The sequence below is a fragment of the Podarcis erhardii genome (genome assembly GCF_964252035.2).
Source record: "Podarcis erhardii genome assembly, chromosome: 10".
Lineage (NCBI taxonomy): Eukaryota > Metazoa > Chordata > Lepidosauria > Squamata > Lacertidae > Podarcis > Podarcis erhardii.
The window spans coordinates 5473080-5491264 of NC_138500.1; the positions used below are offsets into that span (position 1 = coordinate 5473080).

The following is an 18185-nucleotide window of genomic DNA, read 5'->3' on the forward strand; positions in this document are numbered from 1 at the left end:
CTTGGCAGGGGGTTGGACTCGATGGCCCTTGTGGTCTCTTCCAACTCTATGATTCTAGGAGACTCTTGAGAGTCCCATGGACTGCAAGAAGATCAAACCTCTCCATTCTGAAGGAAATCAGCCCTGAGTGCTCACTGGAAGGACAGATCCTGAAGCTGAGGCTCCAAGACTTTGGCCACCTCATGAGAAGAGAAGACTCCCTGGAAAAGACCCTGATGTTGGGAAAGATGGAGGGCACAAGGAGAAGGGGACGACAGAGGACGAGATGGTTGGACAGTGTTCTCGAAGCTACCAGCATGAGTTTGACCAAACTGCGGGAGGCAGTGGAAGACAGGAGGGCCTGGCGTGCTCTGGTCCAGGGGGTCACGAAGAGGCGGACACAACTAAACGACTAAACAACGACAACAGCAGCAGCAGCTCTACTTGCTTTCAAACTGCAGGAGCTGGGACAGAGACCAGGACCTAAAAGACCAGGATGTAAGAGACCAAGGTCCAAACCCCCAGTCATCCGTGAAGCTCACTGGGTGATCCTGGGGACCAGCCACTGCCTCTCAGCCTAACCTACCTCATGGGGTTGTTGTGGGGATTGAATGAGGAGAGAGAAAACCATGTACACCCCCTTGAGCTCCTTGGAGGAAAAGTGGGATATCATCAACGCAATGCAATAAAATAACAAGAATTGGTTCCTGCGCATCTGGAGCAGGTGTTGGGGGCCAGAATGCAAAGCTTCTAGGCCATGCACCAGAAATGCCTGCGTCTTGCACCCGTGCATAATCTCCTTTCTCCATGAATACCAGCGCCACTTTCCTCACGTCTCTTGGGTGCAACTCAGGAGGCAAATGGGGCAGAGAAAGAGGCTGGTGAAGTTTGCCAGCATTTGCTTTAGCCTCTGATTGGATGGGTGGCTGAGGACATGGATGTGCTGGCGTTTCTCTGGCGTGCGGTGCCAGGAACTAAGCAGCAGCTCTGTAGCCCTTCTGGCTGCAAATCCTGCCCCCTGATGCACTGGGGAGGGCAGTGCTGTGCCTGCCTGCCTGCCTGCCTGCCTTTTTCTCCTCTCCCTCTCCAGCCCCACATCTCCCAGCAGTGACCTTCTCAGTCCCGGGGACAGCTTGGCTTTGCTGGGAAGCGGATCATGTGACTGCAGTAATCCGTAGCCGGTAAACAGCTGCGCGGGGAGCTTGCAGGAAGAATCGGCCTCTTTCCACCCCACGGACACACGCAAACGCACGCTCCCCTTGCCCTGCAGATTCTGAAATGAGAACAAGAGGCCATGGGGCAGCCACCATTGTGTGGAGGTCACTGTATCTCTCTGAGGTTGTCCTAAACCAACCCCTGTGTTGCAAAAGAGAACATCAACAATGTTTAGGCAACCCGATGGCCATAATAATAGACAGTCTTTATAGAATTCCTTCAAACAATAACAAGTTCAAAATGAAATCTTTAGTCGCAAAGTCTCTGAAAGTCTTTGAATGAATCGAGGTACCAATGAAAGATAAGCTGTGAAACTTTGTGTATTCAGCAAATATAATGTCCAATACTGAACAGAGATTCCGGATATTGACTCCTGTTTCGTAGATCTTCGTCAGCGTGGTGGGAGAATAATGTAGTCATTATTACATGAGCACTGCTCTACAGCATTTGATATTTTCATTCACATATATTCATTCAAAATAAGATGGGTGTATGAAACAATTCTGGGACGCGGGTGGCACTGTGGGTTAAACCACAGAGCCTAGGGCTTGCCGATCAGAAGGTTGGCGGTTCGAATCCCCGTGACGGGGTGAGCTCCCGTTGCTCGGTCCCTGCCAACCAAGCAGTTCAAAAGCACGCCAGTGCAAGTAGATAAATAGGTACCGCTCCGGCAGGAAGGTAAACGGCGTTTCCATGTGCTGCTCTGGTTGTCCAGAAGCAGCTTAGTCCTGCTGGCCACATGACCCAGAAGCTGTACGCCGGCTCCCTCGGCCAGTAAAGCGAGATGAGCGCCGCAACCCCAGAGTCGGCCAAGACTGGACCTAATAGTCAGGGGTCCCTTTACCTTTTTTATGAAACAATTCTATATTCTCCCACCACGCTGATGAAGATCTATGAAACAGCAGTCAATATCCCGGAATCTCTGTTCAGTGTTGGACATTATATTTGCTGAAGACACAAAGCTTCACAGCTTATCTTTCATTGTACAGAGTTTGGTGCCTGACTTCATTCAAAGACTTTCAGAGACTTTAAGTCTAAGATTTCATTTTGAACTTGTTATTGTTTGAAGGAATTCTATAAAGATTGTCTATTACCTATGCATATGGTCATCGTGTTGCCTAAACATTGTTGACGGACATAGGATCCTAGGCAGCTGCCTTATAGCAAGCCAGACCAATGGTCCAGTATTGTCTGCACTGACGGGCAGCCTCTCTCCCAGGTTTCAGGCAAGAGTCTCTCCCATCTCCGTTGGGGAGGTGCCGTTGGGGAGTGGACCTGGGAACCTGGGACCTTCTGCATGCAAGGCAGGTGTCCTGAGCTACAGTCCTTCCCCATCTTGCACCCAGGAACTCAGGCTCGCCTTTCTCCGCAGCCGCTAACCGCAATAACTCGTTGCTTTGTTAAATTTCCCCATTTCTGGGTGCTGATTCCTCACGCCAGCCCGAGACAGGAAGAGTCCCAGCAGATCAAGCCAAAAGGTCTATCAGATACGCTCTGTCTAGGTGAGCCTTCTGTCTCCTGCTACAAGCATTCTGGTGGGAAGCTCGTAAGCAATGAATCGCAGCCAGTTCCTCTCTCTTTTCTCCTTTTCGCTAGCCATTGTTTCCGGGCAGGTCTCTTGAGCAACTCTGCCAAACGGAGGAGACAGGAGGTGAAATGTTAGAGCTGACGGACAGATTTAACAAGCCATCGGCATTCACCCGGAGTCCTCTAAGGAACTTGTGAGAAATTGCTTTTAACAACAACAAAACAAATGTTGATTGCAATTTAAATCAAACTCCTTAGCAGAGGATTAGGAGACAGCCATTGTAACATTGGTTGCTTGAAAGGCACCTAAAGAGGAAACAGGAAATCATAGACCTGTCGAAATAACGTCTGACCCAGGTTCAGTTGGTAGAAAGAATCGTTAAAACCCACAGAAGGATAAGTCTTGAGGCAGAAGGATCAGCACGGCTTCTGCAAAAAGAAACCCTGCCAACATTTTAGATGATGACGATGATAATCATCATTATTATTTATACCCCGCCCACTCTAGGTGGCTTTCAACAAAATATTAAAATACAGTAATGCATCAAACATTAAAAGCTTCCCTAAAGAGGGCTGCCTTCAGATGTCTTCTAAAAGTCTGGTGGTAGTTCTTCTCTTTGACATCTGGTGGGAGGGTGTTCCACAGGGTGGGTGCCACTACCGAGAAGGCCCTCTGCCTGGTTCCCTGTAACTTGGCTTCTCGCAGTAAGGGAACTGCCAGAAGGGCCTCGGCGCTGGACCTCAGTGTCCGGGCTGAACGATGGGGGTGGAGACGCTCCTTCAGGTATACTGGACTGAGGCTGTTTAGGGATTTAAAGGTCAGCACCAATACTTTGAATTTGCAGAGTGTGAACAAGCAGGTGGCTAGGGCTGATCTGGTAGATATTTTATTCTTGGACTTTCAGAGAGATTTTGATTCAGGTCCTCTTCAAAAGTTATTCCAGATCCACACTTGGACAAGTACTGGGACCAGGCAAAATGACACGCGAGTTTGGCAAGCTTTCAGGTTCTCCAGAACTCTATATCGGGCACAATGTCAGTGACTCAAAGCAGGGGAAGGGTAGGAGGGAGGGCGATGAGGGAAAATGTAAGAAGTGCAAAATTACACTGGATGCTGCAGCTACAAGCTGCAAGTAGGCTCGGTTCCAAGATGGAGATGGTTGGATAATACAGTCATACCTCATGTTACAGCCTCGGTCCAGTATACCTCAAGGAGCGTCTCCACCCCCATCGTTCTGGCCGGACACTGCGGTCCAGCTCCGAGGGCCTTCTGGCGGTTCCCTCATTGTGAAAAGTGAAGTTACAGGGAACAAGGCAGAGGGCCTTCTTGGTAGTGGCACCTGCCCTGTGGAACGCCCTCCCACCAGATGTCAAAGAGAAAAACAACTACCAGACTTTTAGAAGGCATCTGAAGGCAGCCCTCTTTAGGGAAGCTTTTAATATTTAACAGACTACTGTATTTTAATACTTTGTTGGAAGCCGCCCAGAGTGCCTGGGGAAACTCAGCCAGATGGGTGGGGTATACATAATAAATTATTATTATTATTATTATTATTATTATTATTACAGTGGTGCCCCGCAAGACGAATGCCTCGCTAAACGAAAAACCCGCAAGACGAAAGGGTTTTCCGATTTTTTAGCGGTTTCGCAAGACGAATTTCCCTATGGGCTTGCTTCGCAAGAGGAAAGCCCATAGGGAAATCTCCGGGACAGCGGGGAACCCTCCTCCCACCGCAAGCCCCGGGAACAGAGGAGAAGCTGCGTGCCTTCCCCTCTGTTCCCGGACCTGTCCTGAAGGCTTGCGGCGGGAGGAGGGCTTTCCTCCCCACCGCCAACATTCAGAAGGCTGTTCTGAAGGCTGGCGGTGGGAAGAAAAGCCCTTCTCCCGCCTCCAGCCTTCAGAAGAGTTCCCGGCAGGGCTCCCCAAGCTGTGAATGTCTGCCCCGCGCGAGGGGCGCTCTGCTTAAGAGCGCCCCTCGTGCAGGGCAGCAGGCTGCTATCCGCAGCTTGGAGAGCCCTGCGGGGAAGTCCTGCAGGGCTCCCCAAGCTGCAGGTGTCTGCCCCGCGCGAGGGGCGCTCTGCTTCAGAGCGTCCCTCGCACCGGGCAGCAGGCTGCTATTCGCAGCCTAGGCAGCCCTGCAGGAACTGTTCTGAAGGCTGGCGGCGGGAGAAGGGCTTTTCTTCCCACTGCCAGTCTTCAGAAGGCACCACTATATTATTATTATTATTATTATCATCATCATCATACGTCCGCTTCATGTTACGTTCTGTCAGGTTATGTCCCGCGGTGACCCGGAAGTACCGGAAAGGGTTACTTCTGGGTTTCGCCACTTGCGCATGCACACAAAATGACTTCATGTGCAGAAACGGCAAATCGCAACCCGCACGTGCGCAGACGTGTCGCTGCGGGTTGCGTTCTTTTCATGTTGCGAACGGGCCTCCAGAACGGATCCCGTTCGCAACCAGAGGTACCACTATACGTCCCTTTCAGGTGGTGCACCGAGGATTCTGTGCTGAAGAAGTCATGGCTGCCATCTGTTTCCAAACCTTAAACAAAACACTCCTGATGGGTGGATGGATGGATGGAAGGATGGATTGTGTGACTGCAGTACATCGCTTTCATTTTATGGATCAATGGTCTCATTAGATAGTAAAATCCATGCTAAATTGCTGTTTCAGGGGTTATTTTTAAAAGTCTGGAACGGATTAATCTGTTTTGCATTGCTTTCTATGGGGAAGCGCGCCTTGGTTTTGGAATGCTTTGGTTTTGGAACTGACTCCCGGAACGGATTAAGTTTGAGAACCAAGGCACCACTGTATGGGTGTTTGTATGGTTTCGTCATGGCCTTTGCCTAGTACCATAAAATCTTTATCTGAGTGCCTGGTCAGGGCTAGACATGTTGCCTGCGACAAAGCCCAATCGGACAGTTTTGACATGTGCTTGTCTCTGTTCTTTGACCGCACTAATAGGGGAGTCATCTATGAGCAGCCCCTCCCGCAATTCCTTGTTGTGGTTGGTCTATTATATAAAGGTAAAAGTAAAGGGACCCCTGACTATTAGGTCCAGTCACAGACAACTCTGGGGTTGCGGCGCTCATCTCACTTTACTGGTCGAGGGAGCCGGCGTACAGCTTCCGGGTCATGTGGCCAGCATGACTAAGCCGCTTCTGGCGAACCAGAGCAGCGCACGGAAACGCTGTTTACCTTCCCGCTGGAGTGGTACCTATTTATCTACTTGCACTTTGACGTGCTTTTGAGCTGCTAGGTTGGCAGGAGCAGGGACCGAGCAACGGGAGCTCACCCCATCACAGGGATTCGAACCACTGACCTTCTGGTCGGCAAGCCCTAGGCTCTGTGGTTTAACCCACAGCGCCATCCGCGTCCCTAGGGCTATTATATAGACTTACTTAAAATCTTGGCTACCTGTAACTGTGCTTCTGTCAATTTCATCTTTTGCACCGACTATGCTCCATGCATGGCTCTGCCACTGTTGGTTATGTGTTAATAATAAATCAATAAGAATTGTGCTGTTGTTTTTTAAAAAATCAGGCAACAGTTAGTCACCCCGGTTAGTCGCCACCAGCAGGAGCATGTTCTGAACCAGGGGTCAGCAAACTTTTTCAGCAGGGGGCCCGTCCACTGTCCCTCAGACCTTGTGGGGGGCTGGACTATATTTTGAAAAAAAGAACGGATTCCTGTGCCTCACAAATAACCCAGAGGTGCTTTTTAAATAAAAGCACACACACACATTCTGCTCATGTAAAAACACCAGGCAGGCCCCACAAATAACCCAGAGGTGCTTTTTAAATAAAAGGACACATTCTATTCATGTAAAAACACGCTGATTCCCGGACCATCGGCCGGATTTAGTAGGCGATTGGGCGGGATCCGGCCCCCGGGCCTTTGTTTGCCTACCCATGTTCTGAACAGACTGAAGTTTTTGGAAAGTTTCCCCAAGGCCCACCCTGGTACATTCCCCACCCCAATCCGCCCATGGATTGCACCCGGAATTCGTGCGCCTTCATTTGGGGCAGGGTGCCACACCAGGGAGCAGAGCCGACAGCCCTACAGACGTGCTCTTCACACACCCCACCCTTGCCCAAGTTGTGAGCAAAGGGATTTTCTCTTTAATACCATTGAAAGGGTCCGAAATCCCAAGCTTTAGATTAACATGTGCCAACTAGATTAAGGCTAATCAGAGGGGCAGATGCGTGGGGTGACAGTCCCAGGCCTGATTACCATATCTCTGGGGCTTTAACCCCGGCTGCTCTCCCAAGGGCAGGCGGCTGCTCTCTGGGGTCCTGCAGGGAACTTGCCCGTCTCTCCCTTTGCTCGCTTTCTCGGCGCTGAAGGCCGTTGCATCCAAGCCTGGGGAGCGATTCAGCTTAATCCCCTTGGAGCAAAGGACTTTTGTGTGTGTTTTTGTGTGCATACACAGACAGTTCCCGGTTTTTAAGCTCCCGTTCTGTGCATGAGGCGAAGCCAGGCTGAATGACATATTTAGCAATGGTTTCATTGCACATTGACCATTCTTGGTTTTTCCTTTTACAGTGGTACCTCGGGTTACATACGCTTCAGGTTACAGACTCCGCTAACCCGGAAGTAGTACCTCGGGTTAAGAACTTTGCTTCAGGATGAGAACTGTAATCGCATGGCAGCGGGAGGCCCCATTAGCTAAAGCGGTGCTTCAGGTTAAGAACAGTTTCAGGTTAAGAACGGACCTCCGGAACGAATTAAGTACTTAACCCGAGGTACCACTGTACTTTGTTTTTCTGCTTTTTGCTCGCCTGTCCTCCTTTTTCTTCTTCCACCTCTCTCTTTTCCTTTTATCCCAGATGAGAGCTCCAGGCTTGCAACCCAACATGCTCTGTCTGCCTTAGTGACAAGGGGCAAGTTTGGCCATACAGTCATCCCTCATGTTACGTTTGCTTCAAGTTGAACGTTTTCAGGTTGCATCCCGTGGCGACCCAGATGTAACGAAACGGGTTACTTCCGGGTTTCGCCTCTCGCGCACGCGCAGACATGCAGAATGACGTCATGCGCAGAAGCGGGTTGCGTTCTGTTCAGGTTGCGAACGAGCCTCCGGAACGGATCCCGTTCGCATCCTGAGGTACCACTGTACAGTGGTACCTCGGGTTAAGTACTTAATTCGTTCCAGAGGTCCGTTCTTAACCTGAAACTGTTCTTAACCTAAAGCACCACTTTAGCTAATGGGGCCTCCTGCTGCTGCCGCGCCGCCGGAGCCCGATTTCTGTTCTCATCCTGAAGCAAAGTTCTTAATCCGAGGTACTATTTCTGGGTTAGCGGAGTCTGTAACCTGAATCGTCTGTAACCTGAAGTGTATGTAACCCAAGGTACCACTGTATTTCATTTCTTTCTTTTTATAAATGGAGCAACAGAACTCTGGCTTTGGGGTATTTATAGGTTTGCACTTTGACGTGCTTTTGAACTGTTAGGTTGGCAGGAGCAGGGACCGAGCAACAGGAGCTCACCCCGTCTCGGGGATTCAAACAGCCGACCTTCTGATCAGCAAGTTCTAGGCTCTGTGGTTTAACCCACAGCGCCACCTGCGTCCCTCCTCCCGAGGTAGGTTACAACATTAAAAATAGTTTAAAACGACACAGCGTTTTGTTTTGTTTTTGCGGGGGGACGCATACCCCTAAACATTTCGTGAATCTAAGTTTGGCCTCATTGAGGGGCAGTATTTCAATATGAGTAGGAAAATGAGAGTACCCCTAAACATTTTTTTAAGGGGGGGGAAGCACTGCGTACAACCATAAAAGTAAGATTAAGATCGCTGGCGAGAAGCTGTTCCTACAATCGCAAACCCTGCCCTTCACTTTTCTCCCCACTTTTGGGATTCAGATTGTAGGCTGCATGGGGCATGGTCCTTGTGCTCACGTGATTCCAGGATGGGCCACATGAGTGAAATCAGCCTTTGCCAACTTGGTAAAGGTAAAGGGACCCCTGACCATTAGGTCCAGTCGTGACCAACTCTGGGGTTGCGGCACTCATCTCGCTTTAATGGCCGAGGGAGCCGGCGTACAGCTTCCGGGTCATGTGGCCAGCATAACTAAGCCGCTTCTGACAAACCAGAGCAGCGCACGGAAATGTCGTTTACCTTCCCGCCAGAGCGGTACCTATTGATCTACTTGCACTTTGACGTGCTTTCGAATTGCTAGGTTGGCAGGAGCAGGGACCGGGCAACGGGAACTCACCCCATCACGGGGATTTGAACCGCCGACCTTCTGATCGGCAAGTCCTAGGCTCAGTGGTTTAACCCACAGCGCCACCCACGTCCCTGCCAACCTGGTACCCTCCTCCCAAATGGTTTGAGATTACTACCGGCAGCCCTAGTTGTAGTCCAAAACATTATGAGGTTGTTGATGTTTGTAGCAAACCCCAAATTAAGTTTTCTGCTGTTTTTAACTGAATTAGCCTGTAGAAGTTGACCATTGCATTCTGGCTTGGCTGTTCGGCTTCGTTTCCTCCAGAGTTGTCCCCCTCCTCACGTCTTTCTGCAACGTGCTTGATCTCGGCTTGCCAGCGTGGACCCGGGAGAGACCAGGGTTCGAATTCTCACTTGGCTGTGAAGCTCACTGGGTGACCTTGGGGGCTAGTCACTGCCTCTTAGCCTAACCAACCTCACAGGGTTGTCGTGGGGGTTAAATGAGGAGCGGAGGAGCCATTTATACCAGCTTGAGCTCCTGGGAGAAGAAGATGGGTGATTGATTGATTGATTGATTGATTGATTGATTGATTGATTGATTGAATGAATGAATGAATCTGTGATCTGAATTGTTTAGCAGATAGGAGTTTAGAGCATTGGCAAGTTTTAACAGCCAGCTCTGGAGTGTAGTCAGGATTTTTCAATTGCAAAAAAGGTAGTTTGGTTTTTAAGACGGCTTGCTATAGATCGTGTCTAAACCAGGGTTTCCTGCACAAAACAACAGGTCCATCCTTTGCTTCCTGGCATGTATAGCTGGTACAGAGGCCCGTTTCTAACAAAAGTCACTCACTGGCTCAGTTGAGACAGTTTGGAAGGCTGAGATGTAACAGTAAACTATGGTTTGATCAAACTAGGAAGTAACCAACTGGATCAGGCATAGGCAAATTCTGGTCCTCCAGATGTTTGGGACTACAATTCCCATCACCCTTAGCTAACAGGACCAGTGGTCAGGGACGATGGGAATTGTAGTCCCAAACATCTGGAGGGCCGGAGTTTGCCTATGCCTGAACTGGATCAATGCAAGGGGAGGAGGGAAGGGGATGAACACATGGCCCATGGAGAAAAGTTTCTCCTAAGTTCCCTGTACAAGTAAGTTTTTCTTTTCCTTTTAGGGGAAAAGGCAGCTTCAGAATGGGGGGGGGGGGTGATTTTCCCTGGGAATCTAACACTGGGAGAGAAAAAATTAACTATCTCATGATAACATAAGGTGTTGCTGCTAGATCATGGCCCATTTAGTCCAGCGTCCTGCTCTCAGATGCCCGCAAGCAGGATTTGAACACAAGACCAACTCTTCTCTCTAGCAGTTTCCTGCAGCTGGGACTCAAAAGCACGTCTGCGCCCGACTGCAGAGGCAGAGAAGGGTCTTCGTGGCTAGAAGCCATTTGACAGCCCTCTCCACAAATTAGACAAATCTTTTTAAACCATCCAAGTTGGCAGCTTTCCCTGCCTCCTGTGGCAGTGAGTTCTATAGGTTAACTATGCGCCGTGTAAATAATATTTTTCTTTCCTGAATCTTCCCACATTCGGCTCCATTGGGTGTCCATGAATTCTAGCATCATGAGAGAGGGAGAAAAACTTTTATCCATCCACTTCTTCCAAGCCAGACTTTTAACTCTACAAACTTCTATTACGTCACCTCTTCCTCGCGATTTCTCTGAACTAAAAAGTTTCAGAAGTCTCCCAACCGAACCACCCGATTCCCATTGCTGCTGCTTGACGAACTGTAGAGATCTTGGATATGTTGCATAGCTTGACCCTGGGGAAAATAGGAACCCGCGTGCAAATTTCGCCTGGCGCTCATTTCTGAAAATGTTTTGGCTTAAAGCACGGGTAGGCAAACTAAGGCCCGGGGGCCGGATCCGGCCCAATCACCTTCTAAATCCAGCTTGTGGTCTGGGAATCAGTGTGTTTTTACATGAGTAGAATGTGTGCTTTTATTTAAAATGCATCTCTGGGTTATTTGTGGGGCATAGGAATTCATTCATTATTATTTTTCCAAAATATAGTCCAGCCCCCCACAAGGTCTGAGGGACAGTGGACTTGGCCCCCTGCTGAAAAAGTTTGCTGACCCCTGGCCTAAAGTTCCCTAGCATGTTTTTTCTAGTTCTGCTACTGATTTATTGTGGTGCGGGGCTTGAAAGAGCAGCGCCCCCACTCCGTGAGTCTGTCTCGGACAGGCTACTTCTTTTACCTGATTTTCTGGGGAGAAGGTGGTGTTACCTGGCGGTGCCCAAGGATGCCACGATCATCCAAGAAAGAGCAACCAGGCAGGGCTCAGGCCTGGCCAGTTTGGAGTTGCCTCGGATATCGGGTCAGAGCGCTTAAGGCTTAAGCTTCCCTGTCTGCACAGCAAAGTGATATGAGGACACTCAAATCACATTCTGCCTCCTCCTCCTCCTGCTGCTGTTAAACGTTGACCTTCAGGAATGAAATCCGAGGTCTGCGGCAGACTCGCTTTGCCCCTCCTTCAGAGCTTGGGGCTCAGGGATTCCACTTCCTAAACCCAAGAATTTTTGCTAAAGAGGTTCTAATAATAATAATAATAATAATAATAATAATAATAATAATAATAATAATATTTATATCCCGCCCTCCCCAGCCGAAGCCGGGCTCAGAGCGGCTAACAACAATAAAAGTAACACCATTTACATAAAATCGCAAGCAATTAATTTAACTGCATTCTACAATTCATTCTAAAATCAATTCAGAATCAAATTAATGGCAACCATTGGGCTAGAGTTCTATGAGGATTACAGAAGGAGGGGGTCAGACTGCGCCTTGGCCAAAGGCCTGGTGGAACAGCTCCGTCTTGCAGGCCCTGCGGAAAGATGTCAAGTCCCGCAGGGCCCTAGTCTCTTGTGACAGAGCGTTCCACCAGATTGGGGCCAGTACTGAAAAGGCCCTGGCTCTGGTTGAGGCCAGCCTAACCTCCCTGTGGCCCTGGACCTCCAAGATGTTTTCATTTGAAGACCGTAAGGTCCTCCGTGGGACATACCAGCAGAGGCAGTCCTGTAGGTACGAGGGTCCCAGGTCGTATAGGGCTTTAAAGGTCAAAACCAGCACCTTGAACCTGATCCTGTACTCCACCAGGAGCCAGTTGCAGCTTGTATACCACCGGGTGAATGTGATCCCGCAGCGAGGACCCCGTAAGGAGTCTCGCCGCAGCATTCTGCACCCGCTGGAGTTTCTGGGTCAGTCTCAAGGGCAGCCCCACGTAGAGCGAGTTACATGCTTATAATGAGAGCCTTTTCTGCGCATCGCTCAAGAGTGTCAGGCTAGGACCAGGGTTCTAATTCCCTACTCAGCCACAAAGCTGGCTTGGGTTGTTTTGGTCACTGTTTCTTGCCCTAGCCTTACCTCATGTGGTTGTTGTGGGGACTGAATGAGCAAAGAGAAGGGAAGAACCATGTAGACCACCTCAAGCTCCTCTAGGTGGGATATAAACACAATAATGAAATAATAGTAATAATACGAAACAATGGCAACCATAATCTGGTGCTAGATCCTCTTGCTTGTCTGTTGAGGATAGAGAGGGGTGTGTGGGTGTGTCGTCTCTAACCTGTTGCACAATTGTTGCATGTGGTCCTTAGAAGGTCACCCAGAAGGCGGCCACTGGGCTTAAAAACATCCCCCTGGGCTAGTCTTTGGGCAAAGGGGCTCAACAGCTCTCTTTTATAGGCAGAAGATGGGTCCCTTTTTGCTTTCAGGTGCTTTCAAAAATCAGCAGCAAAATACAGTGGTGCCTCGCAAGACGAAATTAATTCGTTCCGCAAGTTTTTTCTTCTTGCGAGTTTTTCGTCTTGCGAAGCACGGTTTCCCATAGGAATGCATTGAAAATCAATCAATGCGTTCCTATGGAAACCGCCTTCAGACCAGGTCCGGGGACAGTCTGTCCCCCGACCTCTTCTGAAGGCTGGGGGGCGGGGCAAGGGCTTTTCTTCCCACCGCCAGCCTTCAGAAGGCTGTTCTGAATGCTGGCGGTGGGAAGAAAAGCCCTTCTCCCCACCTCCCGCCCCGCAAGCTCCGGGGACAGGAAGGCTTTGCTGCTGACCGCCAGCATTTTAAAAGCCCCCGGGACAGCGGAGGTCTTCTGAAGGCAGGCGGTGGGCGAAAGTCTTTGCTCCCCCCCCCCCGCCTGCCTTCAAAAGCTGTCCGGGAAGGCAGGCGGGGGGGAGCAAAGACTTTTGCCCCCCGCCGGCCTTCAGAAGAGGTCCAGGACCTCTTCTGAAGGCCGGCGGTGGGCGAAAGTCTTTGCTCCCGACAGCCAGCATTTTAAAAGCGGTCCGGGATAGCGGGAAAGCACAGCACGCTTCCCTGCTATCCCGGACCGCTTTTAAAATGCTGGCGGTGGGGAGCAAAGCCTTTCGGCCCCCACCGGCCTTCCTGGACCTCTTCTGAAGGCCGGAGGGGGGCGAAAGGCTTTGCTCCCCACCGCCAGCATTTAAAAGAGGTCCCTGGAGATTTCCCTATGGGCTTTCTTCTTGCAAAGCAAGCCCATAGGGAAATTCGTCTTGCAGAACGACTCAAAAACGGAAAACTCTTTCGTCTTGCGAGTTTTTCGTTTTGTGAGGCGTTCGTCTTGCGAGGCACCACTGTAAGCGAATGCTATTCTCGGCTACATCGACAGAAGTCTAGTGCCCAGATGAAAGGATGTAACAGTGCCACTCTATTCTGCCTTGGTCAGACAACACCTGGAATATGGTGTCCAGTTCTGGAGACCACAATTTAAGGAGGATGTTGACAAGCTGGAAGGTGTGCAGAGAAAGGCGACCAAGATGATCAAGGGTCTGGAAACTAAGCCTAATGAGGAACAGTTGAGGGAGTTGGGGATGTTTTAGTCTGGGAAAGAGGAGACTGAGAGGAGATATGCTAACCATCTTCAAATATCTCAAGGGCTGCCCCATGGAATTTGGAGCAAGCCTGTTTTCTCCTGCTCTGGAGGGCAGGACCCGAACCAGTGGGTTCAAAATACGATACGATAATCTTTATTGTCATTTTCCCATACAGAACAACAAAATTGAAAAATCTACATCAGACATTCAAAAACCAACAAGCCTGCTATCCCAACCTGGTTAGCCCCCTAAAATCTCTGACACCCCATTTTTAAATACAATATACTCCCATAGAGACTCCTTACACTGCGTTTAAAACCAAAATCGCATTTGGATAGAAACGGCTTTATAGTCTTTATAACCCTGTACCTTCTTCCAGAAGGCAGAAGCTGAAAGAGATCATTTCCGGGGTGCGCACTATCCTGCGCTATCTCTGCAGCTTTCTTTTGGCACCTGGAAGCGTAGATTTGATCCAAGGTGGGAAGAGTGCACCCAATTATTCTCTCCGCAGTCTTTGCAACCCTGGACAGCATTGTTTTTCCCCTGACCGTGCAGCTCCCAAACCACACACACAGACCATAAGTTAATACACTCTCCACAGTACAATGGTAAAATGTCATCAACATTGTTTTCCCGGAGGATTCTCAAAAAATATAACCTCTGCTCTGCTCTCTTCATCAGAACAGGGAATTAGATTCCCACTTAACCTCAGGAAGAATGGAGTCTCCTTCCTTGGAGGTTTTTAAGCAGAGGTTGGGCGTCTGCCTGCCAGAGGGACACTTTGGTTGGGATTCCTGCCTTGCCAGCGGGGTTGGACTAGATGACCCCCCGGTGTCCCGTCCAACTCTCGTGATTCCATGATCGCGGGAACTGACTCAGCGCCTTGCCCAGCCTCGCCTGACCCTCTCCCCTCTCTCTTTCTCCGCAGGGCTCGTCCAGATCCCCGTCAGCATGTACCAGACGGTGGTCACCAGCCTTGCTCAGGGCAACGGCCCGGTCCAGGTCGCCATGGCTCCCGTGGCCGCGAGGATAACAGACAGCACCGTCACCATGGACGGCCAGGCCGTGGAGGTGGTGACTCTGGAGCAGTGACGGGCGAGAGCGGCAGGATCATGGCGCTGCAGCAGCTTTCTCCTCCTTTGTGCGAATAGTTTTTTTTCTACGCCTCTGCAGAGGTGCAATCAGGTGGCATTCGTGAGTCTCGCAGCTTTGGAAGCAAAAAAAAAAAGGTTTCGTTTAACAAAAAGGAAAAAACAACAACAACACACAAACACACAGGGTGTATTTCGGAGCCGTGACTTTGACAGCTTCTCTCTGGCCTCGTGAAAGCAAGGAGGCCTGTTTGGGGCAGGCTGGGCCAAGCCTTCGTCTCCCACTGCATGGACCTTCCTTTCTCAAAGCCGGGGTGAGATGTGGCGGAAAAGGTTTATAGCCCTCTCTTCTCAGGGCTTGTTGGGGGGGGGGAGGCGGGGTCTGCGGTGGGGCTCCCGGCAGGCTTTCCTGGCCCGGCAGATCCCCACAAAGCCAGGCTCCTCCGCCTTCCTCGCGTCGAGAATTAGGTATCATTTTAACATGGACATATATTTTAAAAGAGAGAGATAGAGAAAGCAAGGCTTGAGAAGACAAATTGGGGAAAGAGGCTTCCTCTTTTTTTCTCGCAAAGGCGTTGAAAGGGTAAGAAAAGTCCTGCGGGAGACAGCGAGGGCTGCAGTCTGTTGACTCGGGATGGAGGGACCGTTCTTCCTCCATTCCTTCCTTCCAAAGTTATTTGGTGACCTGTTAAAGGAGATTCTGTCCTCCCTTTCTAAGTCCATGCTCAAAGCCTTCCCTTCCCTCCAAAGCCTCCTTTCCCCACTGGTGAATTTCTGCATTTCTGAATTTCTGCATTTCTGCATTTTAAAAGACTCCCCTCCCTTGGAATGACAAGTTCGGAAAGGCACGAGGGAGCCACCAGTAGAAAGGCCCTGTTGGGTGTTGCGAAGGGACACGGGTGGCATTTAAGCACGCTCTCATTGGCCACGTGGCTGAGATCCCGGCCTTCAGCTACCAGGTGGCGAAGGGCTTCAGATTGCACACTAGATCCCACCCACAATTCTCGCTTCGATTTCCTTCCCCCGACCCCTTCTCCTCCAAATTGCACCTGGCACCCTGGGGCGATGGCCCATCCAAAGACCCCTTTCTCGTGGCGGCTGTTCGGAGCCCTTGGAGCCCCGCCCCACGACCCCAGCTGCGCACATCCCCTTTGTGGCGGCCGGGGCCTCCCTCCGTGCCCCCAGGGCTGCAAACTCGACATCGGCTGCCAAGCTGCGCCGTGCAGGGGCCCAGGGTCTGCACGTCTACGAAAGACATGTGGCCAGCGAGGCTGGGCACCCGCAGTCCCTGTGCCGAGTTGGCAAAGGGAAAGGTGATAGCCCCCCGCCCCAGAATGGGGGCTCAGGGAGGGCTGCCCCCCCTCACGTCTCCCCCAGGCATTTTTTGATAGCTGTCTTAGACAGGGCCAAGGCTTTCACAGGCCCCAGCTAAGCAAACGGCTGCTGTTGCCTCACAGATAGAATCACTCTCTTACTTTCCTATTTCAAGCACCCTTTCCGGCTGGGAATACTACGCAGCAATTAGTTTCGTTCTTTGCGTTCTTTTACACGGCCCATTCACCACACCTCTCCTTGTCTGTCCCAACCTTTCAGGGCAGGGTTTTGCTTTTTCCAGATTCTTGTGTTTACTTGGCTTTTTTAAAAAAAAAAAACAGAAAATCTCAAATGTATAATACCATCCCCCCACCACCAACACCCCGGACTTAAATCGAGGGGAGGGAATCCTTCCTGTAGAAACAAAAGCCCAGGTCTCTGACTTAATTTTTTAAATTTTTTTTAAAATATTATTATTTTTTATCGTCGTCGTGAAGATGTCAGGTGTGACTTTACAGTCCGTGTTTCCTCTCTTTTTTTGGCAATGGAATAACGTTCTGATAGACTGAGACATATTCCCCAAGACCCAAAGATAAACCATCCTTGTTCCCAGCCACCCGCAATCCTGTAGCAGAGCATGGAAGTACCTGTTGTTCCCCCAAATTCTGTCTATTGCCTCATTCAATAAATTGTTACAGAAGTGTCTATAACTTCCCCTTGTCGCGTCTTCTCTCTCCACTCGGTGGCAAAAGGGCAGAACTTAATAATCGGGTTTGCGTCTCGTGTAGAACCCAGTTCCTTTAAAAGCCTTGGATTTGTGTGTGCATGATTTTTAAAGCAAGCCTATAGTCCTCATGGAGGACTAGAGAGGCAGGTTGAAACATGGGAGGTGCGTGAAGCGCTCCTGCACGAACAACGGCTTCCCGCTCACTCCAGAGCAAACGACACCTAGGACTACGGAAACTCACACGATGGGGGCGAATGATGCCAGAATCCTGCTGTTTCTCTCTTACCATTTGTTTATTTCATAAAATTTATATTAAGAATCCCGTGCTCTACCAATTGAGTCATCCCTCATTGATTGTATAAAACAGGGCTGTCCAACTTCCAAGAGACTGCATTCTACAACCACCATTAAAAAAACTGGCATTGGATTGACCAGAGTTGTTCAGCTTTTTGGGGGCAAAGCTTCATCAGAGTTATTGAGCTTTTTGTGGAGAGCCAAAGTTGCTGAAAGGGACACGGGAGGCAGAGCTTAGGGCTTGCCGATCAGAAGGTTGGCAGTTCGAATCCCCGCGACGGGGTGAGCTCCCGTTGCTCAGTCCCTGCTCCTGCCAACCTAGCAGTTCGAAAGCACGTCAAAGTGCAAGTAGATAAATAGGTACCACTCCGGCGGGAAGGGAAACGGTGTTTCCGTGCGCTGCTCTGGTTCGCCAGAAGTGGCTTAGTCATGCTGGTCACATGACCCGGAAGCTGTACGCCGGCTCCCTCGGCCAATAAAGCGAGATGAGCGCCGCAACCCCAGAGTCGGTCACGACTGGACCTAATGGTCAGGGGTCCCTTTACCTTTTTTAAGTTGCTGAGCAACTCAAAGCGGTTTGCAAGCAGAATAAAGTGATGAACTTTCAGTAAGAATTACTACTATATTTTATCAAAGTACAAAATCAGCAACGAACAGGTCAAAACAAAAAGCAGCAGTCTACATGTCTGGGGAGGGTCGTCTAAACAAAAACGTTTTTTGCAGGCACCCAAAAGTAAGGCAATGGCGTCTGCCAGACGTCAATAGGCAGGTAGTTCCGCAGTGTAAATTCTGCACTTAAAAGGTGGATTTCTTACAAATGTCTTCACTCGTGGCCTCCGCTTTTGCTGCCACCGTACGCACAAACCTGCCGTCCTTTGCCGATCTTCCCTCTCTTGCATGGCGCATCTTTAAGAAACAGGGCGGTGGTCGGCCTTAGGTGAGAAATATAAAGGGCATAGCTCTGTAGTGGGGCACAT

General features: G+C 50.1%; 1 protein-coding gene across 4 annotated transcripts in view; it reads left to right on the forward strand.

Annotated features, from left to right (window-relative positions):
- The window catches only part of NRF1 (nuclear respiratory factor 1), an 81743-nt gene extending 64846 nt beyond the window's left edge, over positions 1–16897 (forward strand). For all 4 annotated transcript variants that reach the window (XM_081880005.1, XM_081880007.1, XM_081880009.1 and 1 more), the window contains one exon: positions 14711–16897. In XM_081880005.1, the coding sequence (XP_081736131.1) occupies positions 14711–14874 (164 nt within the window). In that variant the 3' untranslated portion in view covers positions 14875–16897. The remainder of the gene's footprint in view (positions 1–14710) is intronic.
- Positions 16898–18185: the final 1288 nt, after the last annotated feature.